Source organism: Macaca fascicularis, chromosome 20 (genome assembly GCF_037993035.2).
Source record: "Macaca fascicularis isolate 582-1 chromosome 20, T2T-MFA8v1.1".
Taxonomy (NCBI): Eukaryota; Metazoa; Chordata; class Mammalia; order Primates; family Cercopithecidae; genus Macaca; species Macaca fascicularis.
Window position 1 is genome coordinate 69982629 of NC_088394.1, and position 23423 is coordinate 70006051.

General features: G+C 48.0%; 1 protein-coding gene across 2 annotated transcripts in view; it reads right to left on the minus strand.

Moving 5' to 3' along the window:
* Nucleotides 1–3892: 3892 nt before the first annotated feature.
* Nucleotides 3893–23423, minus strand: part of DDX19A (DEAD-box helicase 19A) — a 29700-nt gene continuing 10169 nt past the window's right edge. Inside the window, exons 3-12 of one of the 2 annotated variants that reach the window (XM_045381722.3) lie at nt 23259–23309; nt 22547–22682; nt 17117–17209; nt 12050–12152; nt 11564–11678; nt 10128–10305; nt 9561–9798; nt 6912–7074; nt 5728–5919; nt 3893–5367 (exon numbers count right to left, since the gene is read on the minus strand). In XM_045381722.3, the coding sequence (XP_045237657.1) occupies nt 5306–5367; nt 5728–5919; nt 6912–7074; nt 9561–9798; nt 10128–10305; nt 11564–11678; nt 12050–12152; nt 17117–17209; nt 22547–22682; nt 23259–23309 (1331 nt within the window). In that variant the 3' untranslated portion in view covers nt 3893–5305. Of the gene's footprint in view, nt 5368–5727; nt 5920–6911; nt 7075–9560; nt 9799–10127; nt 10306–11563; nt 11679–12049; nt 12153–17116; nt 17210–21885; nt 21947–22546; nt 22688–23258; nt 23310–23423 lie in introns of those variants that run through there. The other variant, XM_045381723.3, reaches the window with a different exon arrangement.

The window sequence follows — 23423 nt, forward strand, 5'->3', positions numbered from 1 at the left end:
GTGCCCTCTCATGAATGCATGCATGTTTGTAATTTTTCTTTTTCTTTTTTTTTAATTTGAGATGGGGTTTCACTCTAGTCGCCCAAGCTGGAGTGCAATGGCCCGATCTCGGCTCATCCCAACCTCCACCTCCCGGGTTCAAGTGATTCTCCTGCTTCAGCCTCCCGAGTAGCTGGGATTACAGGCAAGCACCACCATACCCAGCTAATTGTATATTTTTAGTAGAGACAGATTTTCTCCATGTTGGTCAGGCTGGTCTTGAACTCCAGACCTCTGGTGATCTGCCTGCCTCGGCCTCCCAAAGTGCTGGGATTACAGGCGTGAGCCACTGTGACTGGCCACTTTTTTTTTTTTTTTTTTTTGAGACTGATTCTCACTGTCGCCCAGGCTGGAGTGCAGTGGCGGGAATCTCGGCTGATTGTAAGTTCTGCCTCCCGGGTTCACGCCATTCTCCTGCCTCAGCCTCCCGAGTAGCTGGGACTGCAGGCGCCTGCCACGACACCCGGCTAATTTTTTTGTATTTTTAGTAGAGACCATGTTCACCAGGATGGTCAGGATCTTCTGACCTCGTCATTTGCCTGTGTCAGCCTCCCAAAGTGTTGGGATTACAGGCGTGAGCCACTGCGCCCGGGCCTTTTTTTTTTTTTTAAGAGACAGGGTCTCCTGTCACCCAGACTGGTGCAGAGCTCACTGCAGCCTCAAAAACTCCTGGATTCAAGTGATCCTCCCACCTCAGCCTCCGGAGCAGCTGGAGCCCAGCTAAAAAAATCTTTTTAAAATATTTTATGGCCAGGCACGGTGGCTTATGTCTGTAATCCCAGCATTTTGGGGGGCTGAGGTGGGTGGATCACAAGGTCAGGAGTTCAAGACCAGCCTGGCCAAGATGGTGAAACCCCATCTCTACTAAAAACACAAAAAAATTAGCCGGGCATGGTGGCGGGCGGCTGTGATCCCAGCTACTTGGGAGACTGAGGCAGAGAATTGCTTGAACCTGGGAGGTATAGGTTGTGGTGAGCTGATATCAAGCCACTGCACTCCAGCCTGAGCAACAGAGTAAGACTCCATCTCCAAAAAAAAAAAAAAGGTATTTTACCTATCCACAGGCAGCAGACAAGGAAGTACCTTCTGTGACTGGCAAGGTCAGATGCATCATTCCTTGCTAGGCAAAGGGAAGGTAAAATACTGAAACTACATTTTTAAAAATAAAAGTATTCCCTTTTGAGTGTGAATTAAGAATCAATGCGCCTTCTCACTACTCTTGTGAAAAAAAATCACAGCTCCTGCAGCAAGTCTATGCCTGGGTAACAACCAACCCACAAAATCCAAGAGGAGGTCCCCCTCTCCCGCCTCTGTGAGGCTGCGGACAGTATGTACGTGGGCCAGCCTGCTCCTCAGTGTGGAATTTACATCTTTCCTCTAGCGACTGCTTGTGCTGCTGAGAACAGCACAGGCTCTCTGGCAGCCTGCTTCTCTCCAGGGGAAGCCTGTGAAGCAGAAGAAACATATGGCATCTGCACTCAGGGCGCCCAGTTCCATCCGGCCTCCCTATAAAATGACTTTGCCTTTCCTTTTTTAAAATTACAAAAATAATTCAACCAATACATAAACATATGAAGTGAATCACCGAGGGCCTTCCTGCAATATCTTTTTTGTGCCCACCATTTGTCATGGAATGGGTAAAGGGGACCAGAGAGGGAAGAGACGCTGCCCCCTCGTGGGGCCATGGCCGTCCCCTGGGCTGCGTCTCCACGGTGCTTCCTGTGAAACGCTGTTACCACAGGCACCGCACTGGAGACCATGAAAGGGAAGAGTTTGACATCTCAGCTATCTTTGCTATAAACAGAAATAAACCTTACCTAAGGCTTGAGTACACTTAGGCCGGACACGGTGGCTCACGCCTGTAACCCCAGCACTTTGGGAGGCTGAGCTGGGTGGGTCATGAGGTCAGGAGTCTGAGACCAGCCTGGTCAACATGGTGAAACCCCATCTCTACTAAAAATACAAAATTAGCCCAGCGTGGTGGCAAATGCCTGTAATCCCAGTTACTTGGGAGACTGAGGCAGGAGAATCACTTGAGCCCGAGAGACAGAGGTTGTAGTGAGCCAAAATCGCACCACTGCACTCCAGCCCAGGCAACGAGAGCGAAACTCCGTCTCATACTAATAATAATAATAATAAAGTAGTGAGACAAGAATGGGCAGCTCCCCAACAGAAAAGATTTTCCAAGAAACTGAATATTTGCCAAGCCTCACTAAGTCAAAATCGAAAAAACAATGACATAATGTGTTGGCAAAGTTTTAAACATTGATTATAGTGTTGGCAACCATGTAAGATAATATGTATTTTTGTATCACAGTAACATAAATTGCTAAAAACCTTTTGGCAAGTGTAAATGGCAATGAATTAAAAATTTAAACGTCCCTACTCTTTGACCCAACAATTCTACTTCCAGGAATAATAGCCTGAAGTGATTTTCACCAAACGCTCAAAAATAAGAGGTTGGGCACAGTGGCTCATGCCTGTAATCCCAGCACTTTGGGAGGCCCAGGTGGGCAGACTGCTTAAGCTCAGGAGTTCAAAACCAGCCTGGACAGCATGGTGAGACCCCATCTCTACAAAAATTAGCTGGGTGTGGTGGTGCAGGCCTAAAATCCCATCTACTTGGAGGGGTGAGGCAGGAGGGTCACCTGAGACTGGCTCGAGGTTGCAGTGAACTGAGATCATGTCACTGTATTCCAGCCTGGGTGACAAAAGTGAGAGCTGGTCTCAAAAAAAAAAAAAAAAAAAAAAAACAAAGAAGTTCAGGCTGGGTTAAGGGCTCATGCCTACAATCCCAACTACTTGGGAGGCTGAGGTAGGAGGATCGCTTGAGCCCAGTAGTTTGAGACTGGACTGGGCAACATAGTGAGGCTCCATCTCTACAAAAATAAATCTTTTTTAAAAAGATGTTCGGGCCAGGCGCAGTAGCTCACACCTGTAATCCCAGCACTTTTGGAGACTGAGGTGGGCGGATCACAAGGTCAGGAGTTTGAGACCAGTCTGACCAACATGGTGAAACCCCGTCTCTACTAAAAATACAAAAATTACCCGGGCGTGGTGGTGGGCACCTGCAATCCCAGCTACTCAGGAGGCTAAGGCAGGAGAATGGCTTGAACCTGGGAAGTGGAGGTTGCAGTGAGCCAAGATCACACCACGGCATTCCAGCCTGGGCGAGAGAGTGAGACTCCATCTCAAAAAAAAAAAAAAAGATGTTCAGCCGGGCGTGATGGCACACACCTACAATCCTAGCACTCTGGGAGGCCAAGAGAGGCAGGCAGATCATTTGAGGTCAGTTCGAGACCAGCCTGGCCAACATGGCGAAACCCCGTCTCTACTGAAAATATAAAAATTAGCCGGGCATGGTGGCATGCGCCTGTAATCCCAGCTACTTGGGAGGCTGAGGCAAGAGAATTGCTTGAAGCTGGGAGCAGAGGTTGCAGTGGGCCAAGATCACGCCACTGCACTCCAGGACAGAGTGACACTCTGTCTCAAAAAAAAAAAAAAAGTTCATTGTAGTAATGTGGGTAAGAGCCATGTACTGGAAATCCCCCATGCCTGTCACTAGAGGAACCAGGAGATAAATGCTGGGACAGCTACATGCTGAAAGGACGGTGGATGGTGTTTCCAGGGCAAGGAAGATGTGTGTGTATTGGACCTTCAACATGTCTAACACATGCTGATCAGTGAAAGCAGGTTGCACAGTAGTGTGAATAGAATGTTCCCATTTTTGTAGAAGAAAAATGGGTTTATGCAAATAAAAGGCAATATGGTAGAATAGTCACCAAGCTGCCAGGAATCAGGATCCCAGAGGAGTAGGGATAGAGAGCACTCTCACTTTATATACACACACGCCTTTTTAAAATGAGTATATATTTGTCTAATAAGCGGAAAAATACAAATAAAAACAAATCATGATTAGTAGAGCATTTCTCATAATTACTTTAAAATGTCTTAGCATAATGAATGATGCATACAGCTATAATTTATCCATCCTTATTTATTTATTGAGTCAGGGTCTCACTCTGTTACCCAGGCTGGAGTGCAGTGGCGCCATCTCAGCTCACAGCAGCCTCTACCCAGGCTTCAGCGATCCTCCTACCTCAGCCTCCCGAGTAGCTGGGACTACAGGCGTGCGCCACCACGCCCAGCTACATTTTTTCTATCTTTGGTAGAGACGGGGTTTCATCATGTTGGCCAGGCTGGTCCCGAACTCCTGAGCTCAACCGATCCACCCGCCTCAGCCTCCCAAAGTGCTGGGATTACAGGCATGAGCCACCACGCCCGGCCTATTCATCCTTATTCATATTATGTAGGAATCAGAGCTCTTCATAATGTCCACTATTATAAATGAGCAGCATAATCAGAGTATTCCCTTGGTCATAACTTCCGTTCCAAACTCTTGTTCAGCTCCCGGCCCAGTGTGACACCCGGGGGTAAGAACCAACTACATGTGTGCTCACAAACTCACCTGGGGTCTCCCGGCTGCCGCAACTGAGTACCAGGGGCCTAAGCAGAGGGAGCAACTGAGAGAAGGTAGAGAAGCTAAGCCCAGGCCCAGCCCCTTCATCGGCCCTTGCCAGGTCACTCTCTCTCAAGAGGTCAGGATTCACTGACTTCCATGTTTCTCTCCAAATCTGAAGTTTACAAAGTAGCTGAGCTGCTCATCAGGGATACGCAAGGCTACTTTCTGCAGCAGAGAACAGAAGTGAAAGGGAGAAGGGATAAGCAAGAAAGTCTCTGGATTTCAGGAGAAGGAAGACGGCCCAAGGGCAAGAGAAACACATGTGAAGGGTCCAGTGAAGAGACAGGGAGGGGGCAGCTCTGGCCTCCTCTGCTGCCACTTCCCTCGTTCAATCCATGGCGGTGAGGCTCACACCATTTTCCACTCAGCCTCCTCCGCACAACCTGCATGTCTACCATTTCTTCAAGGGCTGGAGCTGGTTCCACGATGCCTAGCCAAAATCTGAAGGGGGTCTTGGGGCCAGTGACTGCCAATGTGACCAGATTATTATAAAGATGGGGGAAATGTGGCTTTTAAAAAAGTGGGGAAAGGACCCAATTTTCCAAAATGCAAATTTTTCCTTCTACTGCCCCCCGTCATTTGCACACATTTTTGTCAAGTCCAAACATAATTTGAAGTGAGGTAGGTAGTTTCTCTCTACTCATGCCGTTGTCCTTGGGGTGATGTTGGGGGCTGTGCCCTGAACGCACTTGTCTCCCGTGCAGGGGCAGTGTCAGGGCTGGCACCAGTGGCTGGTGGAGCTTCTCAGTTGGCTATTTTCTCAATCTCATCCAAATCATCCGTGTCCAATCGTTCTATCTTCTTATCTGGGGGAAAAATACACAGGTCTCTACCGTGCCCAGGAATGTGCCCCACCCTGGGCCACAGCAATCATTCATTCATCCCCAAAGGCTCCGGGTGCCTGAGCAGGGGGCAGCAGGGCCCCTAGTCACTGACAGCAACAGTCAGAGCCCCATGCCCCGAAGCCCAGTCATGGGGGAGCTGTCCTTGGAGTCCTTGGGTCCTGAAGTCTCCAGGTGTGGCCCTGAGAACTGCCATATGGTCAGAAAGGAGGGGAGTGTGCCAGGGACAGAGCCTCTCTCGGGGCTACAGAAGATCCTACCCCTTTCCCCACCCCGCCCCCCTTATTAAAGGGCACCAGGCACAGGACCCTCCCCGGGACTCACTAAAATGCTCCTGGATTCTGTTCAGGATGTTCATGCTGTGCTTGCTGTCCACCATGTTCACTGCCAGGCCCCTCTTGCCAAAGCGGCCTGTGCGCCCGATCCGGTGCAGGTAGGTCTCGTTGTCAGGGTTCCCGTCCTTGTCCACGGGAAGATCAAAGTTGATAACGACAGACACTTGTTCAACATCGATGCCTATGGGAAGAAGAGATGGAGGCTGAGAGGACTAAGGACAGGAGACAGAAATCACTGTGGTCCACAGGTAGGTCAATGCATACCAACTTTGGATAGAGGGAAAGAATTTGGGACAGGCCAACTCTGGGAATTGGGTACAAGAGAGGGCACATATAGGCAGGCAGCAGAACCCAGAGGAAAAGAAGAGAACTTTGGCAGGTGCCAACAAAATCATGAAATCAATCAGGGAGATTGTGTCTCTGGGAGACACAATGTTCTGGAGATGCGCGCCCCTGGAAGAGCAGGCTCTGTTCTCTACCACTCAGATGCCTGTACATTTCCTTCCACCAAGTCAGGACTCCTGGCTTCTGTGAGAGTTCTTTTTCTTTCTTTTTTAATTTTTGAGATGGAGTTTCGCTCTTGTTGCCCAGGCTGGAGTGCAATGGCGTGATCTTGCTCACCGCAACCTCCATCTCCCGGGTTCAAGCAATTCTCCTGTCTCAGCCTCCCAAGTAGCTGGGATTACAGGCACATGCCACCACGTCTGGCTAATTTTTGTATTTTTACTAGAGATGGAGTTTCATCATATTGGTCAGGCTGGTCTCGAATTCCTGACCTCAGGTGATTTGCCCACCTCGGCCTCCCAAAGTGCTGGGATTATAGGCGTGAGCCACTGCGCCTGGCCTCTTCGTTTTTTTTTTTGGAGACGGATTCTCACTCTGTCACCCAGGATAGAGTGCAATGGCACAATCTCGGCTCACTGCAACCTCCATCTCCAGGGTTCAAGTAATTCTCCTGCCTTGGGATTGCAGGTGTGAGCCACCGTGCCCAGCATGTGTGAGTTCTTATCACCTGAGGGAAATGCAAACAGTCTCTCCTAGAAAGGAATATTGTCACCAGCCACACCGATCTCCCTGAGACCATACAACTTTCCTGTATACAAGGATTTCTGGCTCTAACTGGGCCTGGGACCCCGAGCCTGGCAGACCAGGTGGGACACATCCTCTGCTCACCGCGGGCACACACGTTGGTGGTCACCAGAACCTTCTCTTTGCCCTCTCGGAAGCGCTCAATCACCGCAGCCCTCTGCTCCACCATCATCTCCCCACTCAGCAGAGCCACCTGGTGGCCTTCTTTTGAGAGCTCTGCTGCCAGCCAACTAGCTGTTTTACGAGTCTGGAAGAAAAAAAACAATTGAGAAATGAAAAGTATTTGAGTATATATTTTTTCTTTTCGAGACAGGGTCTTGCTGTCACTCAGGGTGATCTCAAAAGTCCTGGGCTCAAGCCATTATCCTGTCTTGGCTTCCCAAAGTGCTGGGAGTAAAGGCGTGAGGCACCACACTCAGCTGAAGATATTTTTGATCTGGAAGACTGCTCCTGAAACGTAGCAGCTAAAGGCTAAATTTCTTAAAATTATAAACCCGATATAGTGCAACAGGGAGTAACAATGTCACCTGGGTTGTAATCTTACAAAAATATTTGTACCTGGCTAGACATGGTGGCTCACACCTGTAATCCTAGCACTTTGGGAGGCAGAGGCACGTAGATCGGTTGAACTCAGGAGTTTGAGAGCAGCCTGGGCAACATGGCCAAACCCTGTTTCTACAAAAAATTTAGCTAGGCATGGTGGCGTGGGCCTGTAAGTCCCAGCTACTTGCAGGAGCTGAGGCAGGAGAATCATTGTAATGGGAGGCAATAAAATGCAAGTGAGGAAATTCTTCTTAGGAGTCTTAAGAGACATGACAATTAAATGCAACAAGCAAACCTTGACTGGCTCTTGGATTTAACAAAACAAAAAGCAATAAAGATGAGCTGGGCACAGTGCCATATGCCTGGAGTCCCAGCTACTTGGGAGGTTGAGGTGGGAGAATCGCTTGAGCCCAGGAGTTTGAGTCCAGCCTGGGCAAGGTAGTGAGACCATCTCAAAAGAAAAAAAAAGAATATTTTTTTGCGCCAGGCACAGTGGCTCACGCCTGTAATCCCAGTACTTTGGGAGGCCACATCAGGTGGATCACCTGTGGTCGGCAGTTCAAGACCAGCCTGGGCAACATGGTGAAAACCCCTCTACCAAAAATATAAAAATTAGCTGGGCATGATGGCAGGTGCCTGTAATCCCAGCCACTTTGGAGGCTGAGGCAGCAGAATCACTTGAACCCGGGAGACAGAAGTTGCAATGAGCCAAGATGAAGCCATTGCACTCCAGCCTGGGTGACAGAGCTAGACTCTGTCTCAAAAAAAGAAAAAAGAATACTTTTGGCACAAGTGGAGGAAGGAGAATGTAGATTATATTTGAGATATTACTGTTATCACTATATCATTACCTTGTATGTTTCTTTGTTTCGAGACAGAGTGTTGCTTTGTGAGCCATGCTAAGTGCAGTGACATGATCACAGCTGACTGCAGCCTCTAACTCCTGGGCTCAAGGGATCCTCCCACCTCAGTCTTCCGAGTAGCTGAGACCACAGGTGTGTGCCACCACATCCAGCTAAATTTTTTTTAAAGAGTTTTAGAGATGGGGTCTCGCGATGTTGCCCACGCTGGTCTCAAACTCCTGGGCTGAAGCGATCTTTCTGACTTGGCCTCCAAAAGTGTTGGGATTACAGGCATGAGCCACTGAGCCTGGCCTTTTTTTTTTTTTTGAGATAGAGTCTCGCTCTGTCACCCAGGCTGGAGTGCAGTGGCGCAATATTGGCTCACTGCAACCTCCGCCTCCCAGGTTCAAGTGATTCTGCTGCCTCAGCCTCCCGAGTAGCTGGGATTACAGGCATGTGCCACCACGCCTGGTTAATTTTGTATTTTTAGTAGAGACAGGGTTTCTCCATGTTGGTCAAGCTGATCTCCAACTCTTGACCTCAGGTGATCCGCCCGCCTCGGCCTCCCAAAGTGCTGGGATTACAGGCGTGAGCCACCGTGCTCAGCTGTCTCTTTTATTCTAAAATCATTTTGACATTTTCTTCAGAGATCTTAAATATTTATTTTTTCTATTATCAATGAGAACTATCCTATTTTCTAAGTATTTGCTGTTTGAGAATGGAAAACTATGTGTGTGAATGTTATGACTAACCATCTTGCTGAACTTTTTTTTTTTTTTTTTTGAGATGGAGTCTCACTCTGTCGCCAGGCTGGAGTGTAGTGGTGTGATCTCAGCTCACTGCAAGCTCCGCCTCCCAGGTTCACACCATTCTCTTGCCTCAGCCTCCCGAGTGGCTGGGATTACAGGCACCCGCCACCATGCCCAGCTAATTTTTTGTACTTTGAGTAGAAATGGGATTTCACCATGTTAGCCAGGATGGTTTCGGTCTCCTGACCTCGTGATCCGCCCGCCTCGGCCTCCCAAAGTGCTGCAATTACAGGCATGAGCCACCGTGCCTGGCCATCTTGTTGAATTTTTAATTTTTCTTACAAATATGAGTTGATTCTCTTGGGTTACACAATAATACATCATCCACAAATAAGACATAAAGCTCAGGGGCTCTATGTTTAGGCTATGTATCCCTTGGGATACTACCATTACCCCCACTAAAGGAGAGCCTGTCTCTTACATCTTCACAAACCACTTCCTTTCTTCCCACGGCGCCCAGGGGCATCCAGTCCTCCTGAGCCCTGTGGGGAGCTGGCTGAGAGGGAAGGGCCAGGCCTGCCACTGCTGCTACTACTCACATGGCAGAAGATCATGGCTTGAGCAATGGTGATGGCCCCATAGAGGTTACACAAGGCCTGGAACTTCTCGTCTCTGCTGCTGCACAGGACATAGTACTGCTTGATGGTGTCCAGGGTCTCTTCCTCCCGCTTCAGTTTGATAATGTTTGGGTCTGGGACCACTTTCTGGGCAAACTTCCAGACAGAGTCTTCAAAGGTGGCAGAGAAAAGCAGCATCTGGCAGTTCCTGGGCAGCATCCTGCAAGGGAAGGCCCTGGCATGTGGCCCCAGGTGGCCCCGGGAAGCAGCGGAAGCACAACCTCCCCAGCTGGGTCTAGATGCCCAGGAAGGCTGAAGGGGAAGGAGGAGCAGCAGGCCTGGGTGGGGGACAGGGGTTGGGGTCTCCTTTCTCAGCCCAGGCTGGGAGGGACTGTGGTCAGTGCTGACAAGGAAATGGCCTGTCAAACAAATGCTGCTGAGAGTACGAGAGACAAGACCCTGGCAGAGGCCAGAGGAGGCGTCTGAAGTGAAGGGAGAAGACACTGCAGATGGGGAGGCTGAGGAGTCCTCTGCCCTCGAGATCCCTACCTCTGGATGCGGATGCTCTGATCCTGGTGGCCCTGAGTGGCTATCATGACGTCAGCTTCATCCAGAACAAACACCTTGATTTTCTTGGGATCAATGAACTTGAGCTTGGAGCACCAGTCCAGCACGGTCCCAGGGGTGCCAATGACAATCTGCTCGCTGATCTTCTGGCCTCTTTCCACTGTGGAGACCCAGGTGATTTTCATGGGTATTTCAAAGGCAAAGCCAGCTCTGGAAATCAAAGCCCTGCCCATCCTTCTAGGACTAGGAGAACAAGTTATTTCCAGATTTCAAAACACACATGAGTGTTCCCCTCAGTCTTGGTTTCTTCTGCTGTGAAGTGGGCAGAATGATACCTATCTCAGTGCACTGTGGTCAGGATCAAATCCCACACAGCAATCCTTCAATAAGCATCAGTTCCTTTCTTCTTCCTCCTATAATCCAACACCATCCAACTCTTTTTATGTTTGTTTGTTTATTTATTTATTTATTTTGAGACAGGGTCTCACTCTGTTGCCCAGACTAGAGTGCAGTGACACAGTCATGGCTCACTGTAGCATTGACCACACAGGGTCAAGTGATCCTCCTGCCTCAGCCTCTCAAAAGGCTGGGACTATAAGCTGGCACTTCCACGCTGGCTAATTTTTTTTTTTTTTGAGATGGAGTCTTGCTCTGTTGTCCAGGCTGAAGTGCAGTGGCGTGATCTCGGCTCACTGCAAGCTCTGCCTCCCAGGTTCATGCCATTCTCCCGCCTCAGCCTCCCGAGTATCTGGGACTACAGATGCCCGCCACCACAACCGGCTAATTTTTTGTATTTTTTAGTAGAGATGGGGTTTCATCGTGTTAACCAGGATGGTCTCGATCTCCTGACCTCATGATCTGCCCACCTCGGCCTCCCAACGTGCTGGGATTACAGGTGTGAGCCACCACGCCCGGCCGCTTGGCTAATTTTGTGTGTGTGTGTGTGTGTATGTTGCCCAGGCTGGTCTTGAACCATGTGCTGAAGCAATCCTCCCACCCTGGCCTCCCAAAGGGCTGGGATTGCAGGTGTGAGCCACTGTACCTGGTTTTGCTTACTTTTAAAGAAAGGGAGCTGACCCCAACCTTCCATCCTCAGTCCTGTTAATCCCTCTTTGGTAAGCAGGTACCAGAACTCTGGATGCTAAATTCAAAACTCTACATTCTTAGCGAAGAACTCTAGATATTAAGAACTCTGTGAGCCATGCATGGATTTTTTTAATCAACCAAAAATCTTATTTTAAGACTGAAAAAGACTGTTAACAAATTAGCAGGTATTCAAATAGATTCAAAGAGAGCAACACAGTTAGGCTCCAGAGTCAGACTGAATTAGAAAGCTGAATATGGTCATCGCATCTTCAAAATTCAAACACCCAACCCCCTACCCTGCTCACTGTTCAGGTGTCGCCTGCTGTACTCACATTTATTGCCTCGAACAGCGTAGGCAAGCTTCAGTTCTGGGTAAAATTTGCCCATCTGCTCAATCACTTTTCCTGTTTGAAGCGCCAGCTCATATGTTGGGGACAGGCACAGACACTGACAGAAAAATCATAAAGGATGAGTTTAGGAGAACCATTTGGTAACAGACCTGAAGGCACCCAGTATGCTGATGTTATTAGCACTTGAATAGCACAGGGAAGCATGTCGTTCCATCCAGGCCCATCTTTCAGCTATAGATTGAAGCCTGCAGCAGGTAGCCCTGGCTTGCCAGAGGGCTTTGGAAGCCATGGTCTAAGGCTGCTGCTTCCAAGCACATCCTCCCAGGTCAGGGCCTGATGTAGGAACTTGCTCTGCCTGAGCCACAGCCTAAGGCATCGGAAGCTTCAGACCTCTCGTTACTCCCCACCAGATGGCATTGCGCTCCCCAGGGCAAGCAACCCAGGATACCCAGCCCCGCAAGCCCTCACCTGGGGATATCTGTCTGCTGGCTCCACTCGACTGAGCATGGCTAGGACAAAGGCAGCTGTTTTACCAGTGCCAGACTGAGACTGTGCAATCAGGTTCTGTGGGCTAGATCAAGGAAGAGCAGAAATGAAACATATTGGTGAAACTCAGTAACATGTCAAAGTTCTTTCTGAATGAAAGGCATATTTCCCCCTGATGCTTCTCTGTATTACCCAGGTTTTCTCCACTAAGCACAAATTACTTTCATACATTTTTTAATATGCTGTTAAAAAGCTGCTTAAATTGTAAAATAAATTATTATTTTAAACGGGCTTACACCAAGAAATTCTCATTCTAGCCTCTAGCACAGCTAGGACTCCAGTTTTGTACCCCAAGGGTCACAGGGAAATCAAGCGTGCAGAGTAAGATCTGTACCCAGACAAGTTCCCATCAATATTTTTGGCTGAGGCGTGATGCATTCCAAAATTTGGCTCCTTCTGTGTGTGCCTTTCCCCAGCTTTATGCTAAGTCAGGTGGATGTTTTAGGGGGAATTTTTACATTCCACTTTATGGGACTCAGCATCATGGGAATAGGTGGCATGTTTGTCATTTTTAAAAAAGATAAATATGGCTCACGCCTGTAATCCCAGCACTTTGGGAGGCCGAGACGGGCGGATCGCAAAGTCAGGAGATCGAGACCATCCTGGTTAACATGGTGAAACCTCGTCTCTACTAAAAATACAAAAAATTACCCAGGCGTGGTGGCAGGCACCTGTAGTCCCAACTACTCGGGAGGCTGAGGCAGGAGAATGGTGTGAACCCAGGAGGCGGAGCTTGCAGTGAGCCAAGATTGTGCCACTGCACTCCAGCCTGGGCGACAGAGCTAGACTCTGTCTCACAAAAAAAAAAAAGGCTAAATAAGGTAAGGTGGGCAGATCACTTGAGGTCAGTTCGAGACCAGCCTGGCCAACACATGGTGAAACTCCACCTCCATTAAAAATGCAAAAATTAGGCTGGGCACGGTGGCTCATGCCTGTAATCCCAGCACTTTGGGAGACTGAGGCGGGCAGATCACGAGGTCAGGAGTTCGAGACCAGCTTGGTCAACATGGTAAAACCCCATCTCTACTAAAAATACAAAAATTAGCCAGGCATGGTGGTGGACACCTGTAATCCCAGCTACTCAGGAAGCTGAGCCAGGAGAATCGCTTGAACCCGGGAGGCGGAGGTTGCAGTGAGCCAAGACTGCACCACTGCACTCTAGCCTGGGCAACAGAGCGAGACTTCATCTCAAAAACAAACAAACAAACAAACAAACAAAAAATACAAAAAGTAGCCAGGTGTGGTGGCAGGCACCTGTAATCACAGCTACTCAGGAGGCTGACGTAGGAGAATCACTTGAACCCGGAAGGCAGAGGCTGCAGTGAGCCGAAATCGCACCACTGCACTCCAGCCTGTGTGACAGAGGAGACTCCATTTCAAAAAAGAAAAAAAGATAAATATGCCAGATGCAGTAACACATGCCTGTAATCCCAACACTTTGGGAGGCTGAGGCTGGAGACTCACTTGAGGCCAGGAGTTTGAGACCAGCCCTGGCAACATGGTGATAACCCTGTCTCTACAAATTTTTTTTTTTTTTGGATACAGAGTCTTACTCTGTCGCCCAGGCAGGAGTGCAGTGGTGTAATCTTGGCTCACTGCAACCTCTGCTTCCTGGGTTCAAGCGATCCTCCCACCTCAGCCTCCCTAGCAGCTGGGATTACAGGTGTGTGCTGCCACGCCCAGCTAATTTTTTTTTATTTTTTGTAGACACGGGGTTTCACCATGTTGGCCAGGCTGGTCTCAAACTCCTGACCTCAGGTGATCCACATGCCTCAGCTTCTCAAACTACAAAAAAATTTGTTTAAAGTCAGGAGGTCGAGGCTGCAGTGGGCTATAATTGCACCACTACACTCTAGCCGGGGAAACAGTGAGACCCTGTCTCAAAAGGAGCTCACTCTGGTCAGGGTGGGAGCAGGATGTGGAAGGAGGGGAATTCAGGGGCTTCAACTATCAACTGGACATGCTTCCTTTCTTGGCAGGATAGGGCTACAGAGCTATTCTTGATATTGTACTTTACACCTCTGTGTAGGTCTCAAAAATTTCCAAATAATATTTTGTTTGTTTGTTTGTTTGTTTTTTGAGATGGAGTCTCACTCTGTCGCCCAGGCTGGAGTGCAGTGGCGTGATCTCCGCTCACTGCAAGCTCCGCCTCCCGGGTTTACGCCATTCTCCTGCCTCAGCCTCCCGAGTAGCTGGGACTACAGGCGCCCGCCACCTCGCCTGGCTAGTTTTTTGTATTTTTTAGTACAGATGGGTTTCACCGTGTTAGCCAGGGTGGTCTCGATCTCCTGACCTAGTGATCCGCCCATCTCGGCCTCCCAAAGTGCTGGGATTACAGGCTTGAGCCACCGCGGCCGGCCTACTTTGTTTGTTTTTTAATTCATTGCAACACCATTCACATCAAAATAATATTTTTCAAACCCAATTTTTTTTTTCTTGAGACAGAGTCTCACTCTGTTTCCCAGGCTATAGTGTAGTGGCGCGATGTTGGCTCACTGCAACCTCTGCCCCTGGGGTTCAAGCGATTCTCCTGCCTCAGCCTCCCATGTAGCTGAGACCACAGGCACGTGCCACTATGCCAGGCTAATTTTTCTATTTTTAGTTAGGTTTTTTTTTTTTTTTTTTTTTTTTGAGACAGGGTCTTGCTCTATTGCCCAGGCTAGAGTGCAGTGGCACCATCTCAGCTCACTGCAACCTCTGCCTCCCGGGTTCAAGCAATTCTCCTGCTTCAGCCTCCCCAGTAGCTGGGACTACAGGCACATGCCACCAGGCCCAGATAATTCATTAAAAAAATTTTTTTTTATTTTAGTAAGATGGGGTTTCACCATGTTGCCCAGGCTGCTCTCAAATTCCTGAGCTCAGGCAGTCCACCCACCTTGGCCTCCCAAAGTGCTAGTATAACAGGTGTGGGCCACTGTGCCCAGCTAATTTTTTGTACTTTTAGTAGAGACAGGGTTTTGCCATGTTGGCCTGGCTGGACTCAAACTCCTGACCTCAGGTGATCCACCCGCCTTGGCCTCCCAACGTGCTAGGATTACAGGAGTGAGCCACCATTCCCGGCCTTAAGCCCAATTTTTAAGATAGCATAGAATAAAGCACTATTTTTCTCTGTAAGTTTCTTTTTTTTTTTTTTTTTTTTTGAGACGGAGTCTCGCTCTGTCGCCCAGGCTGGAGTGCAGTGGCCGGATCTCAGCTCACTGCAAGCTCCGCCTCCCAGGTTTACGCCATTCTCCTGCCTCAGCCTCCCAAGTAGCTGGGACTACAGGCACCCGCCACCTCGCCCGGCTAGTTTTTTGTATTTTTTAGTAGAGACGGGGTTTCACTGGGTTAGCCAGGATGGTCTCGATCTGCTGACCTCGTGATCCGCCCGTCTCGGCCTCCCAAAGTGCTGGGATTACAGGCTTGAGCCACCGCGCCCGGCCTATTTTGTTTTTTAATTCATTGCAACACCATTCACATCAAAATAATATTTTTTTTTTTTTTTTTTTTTTTTTTTTTTTTTTGAGACGGAGTCTCACGCTGTTGCCCAGGCTGGAGTGCAGTGGCGCGATCTCGGCTCACTGCAAGCTCCGCCTCCCGGGTTCCCGCCATTCTCCTGCCTCAGCCTCCTGAGTAGCTGGGACTACAGGCGCCCGCCACCGCGCCCGGCTAATTTTTTGTATTTTTAGTAGAGACGGGGTTTCACTGTGGTCTCGATCTCCTGACCTTGTGATCCGCCCGCCTCGGCCTCCCAAAGTGCTGGGATTACAGGCTTGAGCCACCGCGCCCGGCCCCAAAATAATATTTTTCAAACCCAATTTTTTTTTTCTTGAGACAGAGTCTCACTCTGTTTCCCAGGCTATAGTGTAGTGGCGCGATGTCGGCTCACTGCAACCTCTGCCCCTGGGGTTCAAGCGATTCTCCTGCCTCAGCCTCCCATGTAGCTGAGACCACAGGCACGTGCCACTATGCCAGGCTAATTTTTCTATTTTTAGTTAGGGTTTTTTTTTTTTTTTTTTGAGACAGGGTCTTGCTCTGTTGCCCAGGCTAGAGTGCAGTGGCACCATCTCAGCTCACTGCAACCTCTGCCTCCCGGGTTCAAGCAATTCTCCTGCTTCAGCCTCCCCAGTAGCTGGGACTACAGGCACATGCCACCAGGCCCAGATAATTCATTAAAAAAATTTTTTTTGGCCGGGCGCGGTGGCTCAAGCCTGTAATCCCAGCACTTTGGGAGGCCGAGACGGGCGGATCACGAGGTCAGGAGATCGAGACCATCCTGGCGAACACGGTGAAACCCCGTCTCTACTAAAAAATACAAAAAACTAGACGGGCGCGGTGGTGGGCGCCTGTTGTCCCAGCTACTCGGGAGGCTGAGGCAGGAGAATGGCATGAACCCGGGAGGCGGAGCTTGCAGTGAGCTGAGATCCGGCCACTGCACTCCAGCCTGGGCGACAGAGCGAGACTCCGTCTCAAAAAAAAAAAAAAAAAAAAAAAAAATTTTTTTTTATTTTAGTAAGACGGGGTTTCACCATGTTGCCCAGGCTGCTCTCAAATTCCTGAGCTCAGGCAGTCCACCCACCTTGGCCTCCCAAAGTGCTAGTATAACAGGTGTGGGCCACTGTGCCCAGCTAATTTTTTGTACTTTTAGTAGAGACAGGGTTTTGCCATGTTGGCCTGGCTGGACTCAAACTCCTGACCTCAGGTGATCCACCCGCCTCGGCCTCCCAACGTGCTAGGATTACAGGAGTGAGCCACCATGCCCGGCCTTAAGCCCAATTTTTAAGATAGCATAGAATAAAGCACTATTTTTCTCTGTAAGTTTCTATTGGTAAGTGGAAAAGGCAGAAACTGTATCTAACTCCATCCAATTCTCTCTGCACTTGCCTAAGCTGTTTTCCTGAGGAAACACGTGGCCCCAAACAGCCCCTTCTGTTCTCAGGCACAAAAAGGCAGTTTGTGGAAGACTGATTTAATTATACTGGGAGAGATGCACTTGGTCTGCATACTCACGGTTCAGCAAGCATCATGGGTAATGCGTTCTCTTGTATCTTGGAAGGTCGATTGAAGCCCATGGCATAGACTCCCTGGAGAAGCTGTGGTTTCCTAGGAAGCCAGGAAGACAGAGGATGGATGCCTAGAAGTTGGAATTGTTTAGAGGCCTAGAATCTTATCTTTTTCTATAGTTAGGAATGATGCTTCCTACCTCTGTCAGATGCATTTTCCTTAAAAAACACTGTCAATAACCAAAGCAAACCAAACCAAGCTACTGCCTCTCCCTAAGGAATCTTAATCTGCAACTATTTCCATAATTCATAAAATACAGACTGCTTTATTTTCTTAGAGAAATTAATGCTTTCAGCAGACCCACAAATCTGGCTGGCCTTGGAGGACAAGTGTTCCCTGGACACAGCAAGGGTGGTGGTTATTAATTCATAGCATTAAATAAATTATAAAATATATATCTAAAAATAGGCCAGGTGCAGTGACTCATGCCTGTAATCTCAGCACTTTGGGAGGTCAAGGCAGGCCAACTGTTTGAGGCCAGGAATTTGAGACCAGCCTGGGCAACACGGTGATACCTCGTCTCTACAAAAAAAAAAAAAATACAAAAATTAGCTGGGTACACCTGTAGTCCCAGCTACTCAAGAGGCTGAGGTGGGAGGCTCACTTGAGCTTCGCAGCTCAAGGCTGCAGTGATCTGTGATTGAGCCACTGCACTCCAGCCAGGGTGACAGACTGGGACTCTAAATAAGTATATAATAAATGAAAATAAACACTATTTACTATACTGCTAAGATTTAGAAGTCCTTTTTTTCCATGTTCCTTCCAAAGCCAGCTGTGCAAATACTCAAGACTGTCAACAGGTAAGGAAATTGATGGGCTGGACGTGGTAGCTCACTCGAGTAATCCTAGCAGTTTGGGAGGCCTAGGTGGGATGATTGCTTGAGGAGTCCCGGCGTTCAAGACTGGCCTGGGCGGTCGGGCGCGGTGGCTCAAGCCTGTAATCCCAGCACTTTGGGAGGCTGAGACGGGCGGATCACGAGATCAGGAGATCGAGACCATCGTGGCTAACACAGTAAAACTCCGTCTCTACTAAAAAATACAAAAAACTAGCCGGGCGAGGTGGCGGGCGCCTGTAGTCCCAGCTACTCGGGAGGCTGAGGCAGGAGAATGGTGTAAACCCGGGAGGTGGAGCTTGCAGTGAGCTGAGATCCGGCCACTGCACTCCAGCCTGGGCGACAGAGCGAAACTCCGTCTCAAAAAAAAAAAAAGACTGGCCTGGGCAACACAGTGAGACCCCATCTCTAAAAATGAGCTAGACAAGGTGGTATGCACCTGTAGTCCTAGCTACTTGGGAGACTGAGGCAGGAGGATTGCCTGAGGCTAAGAGTTCGAGACTATAGTGAGCTATGATTGCCCCACTGCACTCTGGGCGGGGCAACAGGGCCAGGTCATCTCTTTTTAAAAAAAAAAAAAAGAAAAAAGAGTTTTTTTTTTTTTGAGATGGAATCTTACTCTGTCACTCAGGCTAGAGTGCAATGGCGTGATTTTGGCTCACTGCAGCCTCTGCCTCCTGGGTTCAAGCGAGTCTCCTACCTCAGCCTCCTGAGTAGCTAGGATTACAGGCGCATACTGCCACACCTGGCTAATTTTTGTATTTTTAGTACAGGCGGGATTTTGCCATGTTGGCCAGGCTGGTCTTGAACTCCTAATCTCAGGTGATCCACCTGCCTCGGCCTCCCAAAGTGCTAGGATTACAGGCGTGAGCCACTGCGCCCAGCGAGAAAAAAAGAAAATTGATGAAGCCAGTTTCTAGTAGCTGATATAGAGTAAACAGTTAAAGGTTGTTCAATTAACCTACTAAACTTTACAAATGCTCAGATTCACTTAGGTCTAATCAAAGCAAACAGACACACACTAACTTCTTTTTGAGAGACGTTCTCACTCTGTTGCCCAGGCTGGAGTGCAGTTGTGTGAAGTGGGGTCACTGCAACCGACACCTCCCGGGCCTCAAGAGATCCTCCCACCTCGGCCCCTCAAGTAGCTGGGGCTGCAGGCACGTGCCATCACACCCGGCTAATTATTTTAAAATTTTTTGTAGAGACAGGGTTTCACCATGTTGCCCAGGCAAGTCTTGAACTTCTGAGCTCAAGAGATCCACTCGCCTTGGCCTCCCGAAGTGCTGGGATTACAGGCGTGAACCACCGTACCTGGACACCAACTTCTTATGTAAGCAGCTATACAAGAATTATCATTTAAGTTGCTCTTACACTGCATTTACAATAAGCTCTCTGCTCCCTCTAAATTGACAAGATGTTTAAGAAAAATCACACCAGATTGTTTCTAAAGAAAAGGCCACCCAACTGTTCTCTAAGCCTTCCTTGGAGTTTAGTAGGCTCTCTAAAAGGCAAATTCTCTGGCGTATGTTGGTTCTCAGACACAAAGAACTTTAAAAACTTAATCTTTAGTATCTTCCATTTGGGAGAAAACGCTGTGACACTCGGCAGCTTCTGACTTGGTTGCCAACAAAACAAAGTCACTACTTAATTGAGACTCAAAAGGTGACCTTGGTTTCATTCTTTGTTACCTTTTCCTACCAACAACTAAATCAGAGAGAATCTGCCTTTTACAGAGGACAATTCATCAGTGGTTAAACTGAGAGCTCACGTCTTCTAAATGGAAGAAATTAAAAAGCCAGTTGATACTTGGAGGAGCAAACTGTCACTCTAAGGAAATAATACCACATGTCTAGGTGTCCTGATACAGCTTAAAAATAGAAGTGGAGATGACAGATTTGGCGAATAAAGTCCTGATAGAAAAAACACATACAAAAGCATAATTTCCTGAAAAAAAATTTTTTTTTTTTTTTTTTGAGAAGGGGTTTCGCTTTTATCTCCCAGGCTGGAGTGCAATGGCATGATCTCGGCTCACTGCAACCTCCGCCTCCAGGGTTCAAGCAATTCTCCTACCTCAGCCTCCTGAGTCGCTGGGACTACAGACCATGTGCCATTATGGCCGGCTAATTTTTTTGTATTTTTGGTAGAGACGGGGTTTCATCATTTTGACCAGTCTGGTCTCAAACTCCTGACCTCAGGCGATCCACCTGCCTCGGCCTCCCAAAGTGCTGGGATTACAGGCGTGAGCCACTGTGCCCAAACAAAAGTGTAACTGTTTAAAAATACATTTTTGGTCCAGCCTGGGCAACATGGTGAAACCTCATCTCCATTAAAAAAAAAAAAAAAAAAAAGTTCTTGGGCCAGGTGCTGTGGCTGACACCTGTATGTAATCCTAGCAATTTTGGAGGGTGAGGCAGGAGGAATCTTTGAGAACAGGAGTTCAGGAGCAACCTGGCCAACACAGCAATACCACACCTCTATTTTTAAAAATAAAAAAATAAGGCTGGGTGCAGTGGCTCATGCCTGTAATCCAGCAGCCTGGGAGGCTGAGGTGGGCAGATCGCTTGAGGCCAGGAGCTTGAGACCACCCTGGCCAACATGATGAAACACTGTCTCTACTAAAAATACCCAAATGAGCCAGGTGTGGTGGCTCAGGCCTGTAATCCCAGCTATGTGAGAGGCTGAGGCACGAGAATCGCTTGAACCTAGGAGGTAGAGGTTGCAGTGAGTCAAGATTGTGCCACTACGCTCCAGCCTGGGCAACAGAGTGAGACTCAGTCTCAAAAGTAAATAAATAAATGAATAGAAATAAAAATAAAAAATTGTTCTTCAAGATTACTTAACAACTAGTTAGCTTTGTTTTACGTGTCTCTTACTCAGTGGTAATAGCTGGAAGGAATGTGGCTTCAATTTGTCCACAGTGGCCATACTATAGATTTTGCTGAATTATGGCAAATAATCCATTGATTCCACCACATTCTTATTCATCAGCTACTTTCTATGGTTGTGATCCTGGCAGGCAGCAAGAATAATAAGTAGGTCTTGTGTTCCTTGTAACACCCGGCACAGTGGCATGTATGTAACACAATGATCCATACTTAATCATCTATTAATTTACTGAAGTAAAGCTAAAACATAAGGCTAGGCACGGTGGCTCATGCCTGTAATCCCAGCACTTTGGGAGGCCGAGGCAGGCGGATCACGAGATCAGGAATTCGAGACCGGCCTGGCCAACATAGTGAAACCCTGTCTCTTCTAAAAATACAAAAATTAGCCGGGCATGATGGTGTGCACCTGTAGTCCCAGCTAACTCAGGAGGCTGAGGCAGCAGAATCGCTTGAACCTGGGAGGTGGAGGTTGTGGTGAGCTGAAATCGCGCCACTGCACTCCAGCCTGGGCAACAGAGCAAGACTCCATCTCAAAAAAACAAACAAAAAAAAAACAAAAACAGATTTGATAGATTTTTTAAAAAGCAGATAAACTGTAAGACTGTAAACCCTACAGTCTAAATATACATATATGTATATTTTTTTGAGACAGAGTCTCACTCTGTTGCCCCTGTTGCCCAGGATGGAGTGCAGTGGCACGAACTTGGCTCACTGCAATGTCCGCCTCACAGGTTCAAGTGATTCTCCTGCCCCAGCCTCCTGAGTAGCTGGGATTACAGGCCTGTGCCATCATGCCCGGCTAAGTTTTGTATTTTTAGTGGAGATAGGGTTTCACTATGTTGGTCAGGCTGGTCTCAAACTCCTGACCTTGTGATATGCCCACCTCGGCCTCCCAAAGTGCTGGGATTACAGGCGTGAGCCACTGTGCCTGGCCTTTTTTTTTAAAAAAAAAAAAAAAAAAAAAAATAGCACATGTTCTCACTTAAGGGCTTACCTAATCAGAAATGTTCCTGACATCCAGAAATCACCTGTCAGCCAATATTTTATTGAAAGTTCTAAGAGTATAAGAGAAATAAGACTTTTAGCTATGATTAATAAATTTGAAGCATTAAAAAATTCCTACCGAGAGAACAGGGTAGCCAAGACACTAGGGGGGGAAATTAATACTGCAAATGTTTTCATACTTTTTGACTTTTGAATCATGTGATTTATTCATGTGACTTCTTTGCAAAGAAAAAAATAGCCAGGCACGGTGGCTCATGCCTGTAATCCCAGCACTTTGAGAGGCCGAGGTGGGCAGATCACCCGAGGTCAGGAGTTCAGGACCAGCCTGGTCAAAATGGTGACACCCTGTCTCTACTAAAAATACAAAAAATTAGCCGGGTGTGATGCCGCGCACCTGTAATCCCAGCTACTTGGGAGGCTGAGGCAGGAGAATCGCTTGAACCCAGGAGGCAGAGGTTGCAGTGAACCAAGGTCGCGCGATTGCACTCTAGCCTGGGCAACAGGAGTGAAACTCTGTCTCAAAAAAAAAAAAAGAAAAAAAAAATGCTAACTTTTTAAAAGTAAAAATTCTCACAAGAATTTCTGAGATGCTAAGTTTTATGTGGGGAGAGACTGGCAAGGAAGAGCTGTTGAAAGGAGCGAATACTCACAGTCGAAGCTCTTCGAACGACTTCACCGAGTACAGAGGGGAGTTTGGATCCCGCTGCAGGACTTCTACTTGGTTTGTGTTATCGACAAGGTTACTTCTGATCAGCTTGTTGAGTAAGGACTGGGCAGCTCTGTCCTCTGTCAGGAAGAAACCAGTAGATCTTCATTCTCATCTGGCAAACCCCACGCTTATGAAGCCACTCTTTCTCCCTCTCCACACTAGCAGCTGGGCAGTCAAGCATGACTGGAGAAAAACCATCACACTGATAGGTCTCTATTTATTTATTTTAGAGATGGGGTCTTGCTGTCACCCAGGCTGGAGTGCAGTGGCACAATCATAGCTCACTGTAGCCTAGAATTCCTGGGTTCAGGCGATCCTCCCACCTCAGCCTCCCAAGTAGCTGGGAGTCCAGGTGTGTGCTATCACACCCAGCTCATTTTGAAATCTTTTGTAGAATTGGGGTCTCCCTATGTTGCCCAGGCTGGGCTTGAACTCCTGGCCCAAAGCAATCCTCCCACCTCGGCCTCCCAAAGTGCTGGAATTACAGGCATGAGCCACTGCTTCAGGACTTGTTCGGTTCTCCTCCTCTCACTGACTATTCCTTCTCTGATTCCTCTCATCTCCTGGATCTTGTAGCTTGGAGTGCCTCTGGCTCCAGGAAGGCAACCCCTGGGTCATACTGTCTCTTGCCAAGGGCATCCAAGAGTAGTTACCTTTCTCCTCTTCATCTGTTTTCTCAGCAGTGGTACTGGTTTTGATAATACCTACACAAGAAAACAGTTGTCATAATTAGAAAGGCAAATATGAGAACCACCAAAAATGTGGGACAATATAAATTAAATACACTGAAATTTATTTTATTTATTTATTTTTTAGAC